General features: G+C 54.4%; 1 protein-coding gene across 1 annotated transcript in view; it reads right to left on the bottom strand.

The window, feature by feature from the left end:
- Positions 1-3,060: 3,060 nt before the first annotated feature.
- The window catches only part of LOC104080911 (CMRF35-like molecule 6), a 3,978-nt gene continuing 317 nt past the window's right edge, over positions 3,061-6,721 (bottom strand). The window contains exons 2-6 of the mRNA XM_009583456.1: positions 5,754-5,910; positions 4,808-4,914; positions 4,195-4,247; positions 3,463-3,600; positions 3,061-3,195 (exon numbers count right to left, since the gene is read on the bottom strand). Of these exons, the coding sequence (XP_009581751.1) occupies positions 3,061-3,195; positions 3,463-3,600; positions 4,195-4,247; positions 4,808-4,914; positions 5,754-5,910 (590 nt within the window). The remainder of the gene's footprint in view (positions 3,196-3,462; positions 3,601-4,194; positions 4,248-4,807; positions 4,915-5,753; positions 5,911-6,721) is intronic.

Below are 6,721 nucleotides of genomic sequence, written 5' to 3'. Positions count from 1 at the left end.
GTCCTGCTGGGGTTTGTCTCTCTCCCCAACTTCACATGGGCTCCCCATTTGCCCAGGAACTACTTTTCTCTCCAGCAAGACTCAGTTGCTGCTTCTGACTCTCTGCCTTCCCACCCTGGCCAGGGAAGACTTTTCTCTGCAGCTGAGCACCTCTGAGTATTAGCAAATTTTGTTATAGAGTATATATATTCCAGTAGTCATCCCTTTTACACCTGAATGAGTTACAGGGGGTACGGTACTTGAAATATAGGTGCAATGGAGGGAAGGTGGAGAAGGGAGCTGGGCTATGTGGGACAAGGTGGACATCAGGGAGCATCCCTGCTTGGCTATGCCCGACTCCCTCACCCATGAGGTTCACTGCTGGGTGCACGCAACAGCACTAGAAACTGAGCCTGGCTCTGAAAATGAATTTCCAAAATACTCTTACATCCATGCCTCTCCTGCTGTCCCTCCTCGCGCGGGGTCTGCCTTGCAGGTCCCCAAAATAAGCAGCTCAGGGCTGGGATCTGGCTGGAGGAGGTGGTGGAGAAGCAGCTTTTGGTGCTTCCAGAAAAATCACCGTTCCTTTTCAGGAAGGTGCGAGTTACAGAAAGGCTTGTGCACCAGGATAGGACATCTCCACTTTCAGCTGATTCCCGCAGCCAGAGTTTGGAAATCATGATTTTGGGGCAGAGCTGTTTGCATAGTGTAAATCAGCATCCCTGCCCCTGAAACCAGCCTGGCTGTGTGGAGCTACAGCACCCAAACACCCGTGGCAAGGGAAAACTTATCTCTCCAGGCAAAACCACTTTCATGGGACCGTGTGCAATGGAAAAGCTCAGGTTTTCAGCTCCCAACCCTGTTTCCGTCGGGAGTCAGCTCTTCCAACGCTGAAAGCGTGGAGGTTTCACCTGCCAGGCGTTATTTCTGTCTTCCAGGCAGCTGCCCTGAAACGCCACTAGCGCTGGGAAAAGGCAAATTTCTTACATTCTTAAAATTACCTGAGAAAGCTTGGAAGTCTTCAGCTGTTAAAGTTTTGGTGCTCAAAATGGCTCTTGCAGAAGGTGCTGCCAAACACCCCACCTTTGCACACCCCGAGGGTCCCACACCCTCCGCCCCCCCGCACACCCCCATCACGCAGCCAGCGGTGATTTCTGCCTTAGCGCTGCGGTGAGGGCTTTAATTTAAGAAAGCCATTTAGTTCTTTTTTTAGAGCATGAAAACTACCTCCAGATATGGCATAATGGGATCCAGTTACCTAAAAAAAAATCCAACTGATTCCTCCTCCCGACTCCTTCAGAGAGGGGTGTTATTATCTCCAGTAATAAATGTTGGAGCAGGAGGAGCAATATGTGATTTTCTTTTTTTTCCTCTGTTCCACATGAAATTTGTGGCAGAAGTTTGTCCGTGTGGGTGCGGAGGGGTTTGCTTTCACTTTTTTCCCAGCAATGGCTGGAATCTGGCTGGATGCACGTTTTCATTACAAATTGCAGTGATGCTTGTCTGTGCCGTCGCTGTTTGTTCCCCATTTGCTCCCTCCTCTGAAGCCCAGCCTCGTGCAGGATGGGAAGGAGGGATTCCACCTCCTGATCGAACACAGGAGGAATTTTGCTTTTATGGAATATAAGTTTAGATAGCAATAACCTACGGAAATAACCACAACTTTCGTACCACAGACATATACTTCCAGTTGTCTTTGGTTTTGATAGAGCAGGGATGCTCCACGTGGCTTCTCGAATAGAATAATTACAAAAATATGAAACAAAGCTTTGCAGCAGTGAACAAAGTTAACGAATCCTCTCCAAATGAAGCCTTGAAATATGCTCAACTGCCTCACAAATAGATGCCCACCCCCATGACCTGTTTTTTGGGGGAGTGGTTTGTCACGATGGATGAATTGCCCAGCATTGGGCAGGAGCAGAGGGAATATGCACAGAGGAGGGCACTGGCACACAGGGGGCAAGAGCATGCCCAAAGCACAGCCCTGGGGGACGTCCCGGTGGGGAGCGGTGCCGCAGCAGCCAGCAGTGGGGCTGTGGGTTCGTGCTGGAGCCGCGGAGTCCTTGCCCTTAAAGATCTGGGTTCCCATGCTGCCAGGGTCCACCTGGGCACCAGCGAGGGGCTGGACCTGCTTTTTGGGCGACACTCTGCAATAAACCCTTTAGCGAGGTGGAAAACTGCCATACAAATACAGCCAAATATGGTGCTAGATCCTATCAGATTCTCAGTTGCTGTCACTGATAAAGGAGTGATACTTTACAACGTGGATTTAGTGGATGCCAGAAAATAAATTATCAGCAAAGCAGAGAAGAGCAGGGTCATGGTTACAGCCTGTCCATGTGCTCCCAGCCGGGGTGGGACCCCTGTCCTTGGGGGTGGCAGGGGGGAGAGAGCAGAAGCAATCCTCCCTGAGGGCCAGTGGGACCAGGGGGTTTGGGGGAGCGGCTTCCCAGAAGCTGCACAGGAGGCGCAGGATCACCTCTACTGTCTCCTTTGCACCGAGACCCTAATGCACTGGAACCTCCACCCGGGTCCCCTGGCATTTGGATACAACAAATGCATTTGGATATAACATTTCTTGCTGTTCTGCTTCCCAGGAGCTGCCAGCTCTGCTGGGCATCAGCATGAAAAAAAGTCAGTTTGAAGTGACCAGCGGGTTTGGGAGCTTCAGCCCATGTGAGTAACACAAGCGGGGCGGGTGCTGGGTGCAGGGACCCAGGCAGCCCACCCACAACCCCCAGCCCACCCTCGCCTCCAACTATCAGGCTCTTCCACACCCTGCCTGGCAGGTCTCCGGCCTGGGCTATCCCAATGCAAGGGGCAGTTTTTTATTCCCAGCGCTATTGCTGTATGGGTGAGGTCTCCAAATGCAATTTCATCCTCATCCTGCTCCGCGCCTCCTGCTCAACCTCATCCTCTTCGAGGTTGCTCCAAGGAAACATGCGAGCCTACAAGACCGGCAGGCGAGCCTCCAGGACCGGCAGCTCTGCTGTCAAGCCAGCTCCTGCCTGAGTGGAAAGCCAGCCCGTGTCCCGCTGGCACTGCTGGCAGCAGGAGCAGCACGCAGAGCTGGGTGCCAGCTCACACCCTCCGCACTGCGCTGTAGGGCTCTTCTTTGGGCCGTGGGGCTGATGGCATGTTGGCGTAGATCTCCTGCTGCTCCGGCGGGGACTTCCGCACACTGGCATACATAGCCTCTTTTTCCTCTACCAAACGCTGGGAAAGGAAGGGGATAAACAAAAAACATCCTTCGCGGGGTTGCTCCAGAGCAACACCGTCTGCTGGAACCTCTCTCGGCTGCTTTAAGCACCCAGGAGCAGCCATGGGGATTGGAGAGAGCACCCACATTATCCAGGGTCATTTGCACCCCAGCTTGGCATGTCCCTTTGCAGCCCCCTCCCTACCCACCCAACCCACCATCACCCACCTGCCCCAGCTTTCCACCCACTGCCTCGAGCTCGGCACTGCTTTGCATTCTCCTACCTTATCGCTCTGCTTGACCTCCATGTATTCGGTCGCGGTGTTTGCCAAGCAGCGGAAAGCCTCAGCATTGCTGTACAACTGGCTCTCGGCTGTGCCCATGTGGTGGTTAATGTCCGCATAGTTCAAGGCATCCGCTCCCTGACATGCAAAGGAGAGGGATGAGCTTTTAACCTACTGCTGCTCCCCTGCCTGCCGCCCGCAGGGGTGGGAACATCTCCTGTCTTGCTGCCTTTCCTGAGGAGAGCTGAGACGGCTGCAGGAGCACTGAGGGAAAATTTAGCCTGCAGCAAGTGCTGGCTCAACATTCCCCAGGGGAAATCTGGTTAGTGACACCAGCCCCTCCTCAAAAGCTGGCAGAAAACATTAGAAAATATTTCCCAAGCAATGACCGTAGATCAGCTGCCCTGCAGCCCCCTCAGCTGTGCTTTGCTGCACAAGGCTGTTTCACCCAGAGAAGCAGCTCCCATGCTTGGAGGGGCTTGGGGAGAAACCTCTCAGCTCAATCCTAAATTCCCTTCCCAGGAATACTCTGCAATAGTCACATAAAATCCCTGGTCGGGTCTTTCTGTTGGTGAATGGAGCCCGAAGGATCCCTCCCAGCCTAAAGGGCCATGAACCTGGCTGAAAGCAAACGGATCTGGCAGCTCACTTGCTCAGCTCAGGGTGTAACATTTCCCCTCTCCAGGCGAGCTCAGAGAATGCCATCCCAAGACCTTGTGCGGTTTGCCTTACTGTATGCGATGCGCTGCAAGTCCGGTCCATCTCTACAGCTGCTCCAGAGAGGGCTGGATGAAGCATGGACATGGTTAGACATGAGTGAAACCAGAGGAAAAAAAATGTATTAAAAACTGCGCTGCCACGGTGAATCTCACTGTAAAGCAGGAAGGAAACCTGTTGCCCCATCAATCATCTAAACTGGAGCAGTTCTTCAAATAAAACCAGACCCCACCCACCAGCTGTTGACGTCCCCTCCCATCCCTCCCCGTCCTTCACACTGGCTTTAAACTTTACATCAAGCCTAGCGCAAGCCTGGCCTACGCAACCGAGCGCATCTGGAGAAGCTGACGGTGCCCAGACAAACTCAAGTGGGTGCTGTGCCAGGCAGCACCCATCCGAAGAGCTGCCATTCCCTGCTCCCGTGGGAATCAGACCTGTGGGACTGTCCCACCGCTCCCTTGGGGGAAGAAGACCTCCTCGGTGGAGGTCTCAGTGATGGACCCAGGAATTGGATGGATCAGGGAGTGAATGGGGGAGAAAAAAGAAATACAGAGGAAAAAACAAATATAGCAGGAGACAGGGTCTGGTGCAGAAACAGTGTGTGTGCAGCAGTGACAGCTTCACTTACCCTTCTTCCTCTTCCTGGACAGCATTGCCAAAACGCCAGCAGCAACCGCAAGCAAAAGAAGAACCACTATGATGCCTGGAGTGAGGATGTGCTCAACCACGTCCAAGCTGCAAGAAAAAAGAGTTTCTGTTCTCACACTTCTCCTCGGAAGCAGGCTTGGCAGAAAACAGCATGGAGCAGGCAGTCAGGGAGCGGCTGTGGGTGATGGGACTTGCCTTGCGAGGAAGGGAAGCAGGCGTCAGGGTGGTCAGGCTGCAAGCTGGGCACAGAGCAAAGCAAACTGAAAACTGCAGAAGCAAACAGACACTCGGGTCTGAGAGCTGCAGCATCTTCACTGTTTTAGGGATCAGTTCCTGCACCTAATTTTATTCTGATTTAGCTCCACTATTTGTTGACCTTGTTGTAATGGGCAACCAGGCAAGGTCGGTATGCCAGCTACCCCTTGAGCATGCTGATGGGAAGCCTCAGCTTTGTCCACTTCTTTCATCACCTCCAAGAGGCAGGAGAGGAGGAAGGAAGCTGTGCCGCTCCGGTCTCATGCTTTGTCAACTATCTCTGCTGGGCTGCATGTGACTACAAAGCAGAACAGGACCCAGTTCAGCACTTGGTTTCCCACAAGCAAATGGTTCCTCTGAGTTTTGCGGAAGGAAACAGGGTCAGTGCTGCAGCCAAAAACCACTACTCTCATGGTGATAACCTGTGCCTTGCTTAAGCTGCAAGATGGGGACAAGCAGGGCTTTGCCAGGGCCAAGCGACCCAGGGGTGCTGGGATTATTTTCCACGTGGAGTGGCTGGCTGAGAGGATGAAATGCTGGTCTCTAAAGGCAAAAGCAGGAGATCAGAATCCTTAAGGGAGGTGTGAAGAGCTCAGAGGGCTGCAGGGCTCCAGCTGCACCAGAGACCTCATGGAGGGAGGTGGCCGCTGCAGGCAGGAGCTGGTACTCACCGTGGAGGGCTGGAGCCTCCGTGGTGGGAGAGATTTGGTCCCAGTTCCACAGTTTTCCCCTGGCGAGTTTTCTGTGTGGGGACTGATACAGAGCTAGTGAGATCAGGGTGCTCGGTGGCCAGAGGGTAGGACGATGCCGGGGCAGAGGAAGAAGGAGCTGTAGTAAAAAGAGGAGAGGGTCAGTCAGCCTTCCTGCTTCCGTGGAGGAAGATGCTGTGGGTTGTGCAGCGAGTCAAAAGTGACCCACTTACCGTCGCACCAGGAGAAGCTGGGTCGCCTCTGCCACGTCCAGAGCACACTCCTTGAGGTGGGAGGGCTGTAATCCCCTGCCCTGACCAGGAGGCTTTTTGTGGTCCCAGTCCCCCCCCAAAACGCGCACATGCACGTGCGCACACAGCAGAGTTCACCCTGCAGGAAGGGGGTCTGGGCACCCTGTGCCCAGCCCAGCACCGATACAACAGACCCGTATAAGTGTCCCACCGCAGGGGCTAGTCCCTGGCAAGGGGACAGAGAGGGATATTCCCTAAGCTCAGGGCCTGGTGCTCCCAGGCACTGGCTGTCCACAGCGGGAAATGGGGCAGCATAGCGGCGTGAGGAGCTCCCTGGTGTTATAAAATAAAACAAGGAGAACACACACAGGGCCAGCAGGATCTGATGAGAGGGGAAAATGGGGCATGGAGAGCAGGGTGGTGCACCCCAGTGATGGGGGTGGCTGACCCTGGGGCACCAAGAAGGGGCCATGGTGAGACCTGGGGATGGGGAATGGGTGAAGGTCACACCTGCTATGGCAGCAGCCTGCCGAGCCCTGGTGGGGGGCTGGGGCTGCCCCATGGGGCCTGGGCACCCACCTCCTCCAGGCTGCCCCTCCCTGAAGCCCCCACTCCCAGCACTTGTACTTCTGCAAGGGGACACACCAACGCTGGACCTGGGGGACCCACGACTACTGACCTGGGAACACAATCACCTCC

The sequence above is a fragment of the Fulmarus glacialis genome, unplaced genomic scaffold, assembly GCF_000690835.1.
Source record: "Fulmarus glacialis isolate BGI_N327 unplaced genomic scaffold, ASM69083v1 scaffold39408, whole genome shotgun sequence".
Taxonomy (NCBI): Eukaryota; Metazoa; Chordata; class Aves; order Procellariiformes; family Procellariidae; genus Fulmarus; species Fulmarus glacialis.
This window is presented reverse-complemented; position numbering and strand designations above follow the sequence as displayed.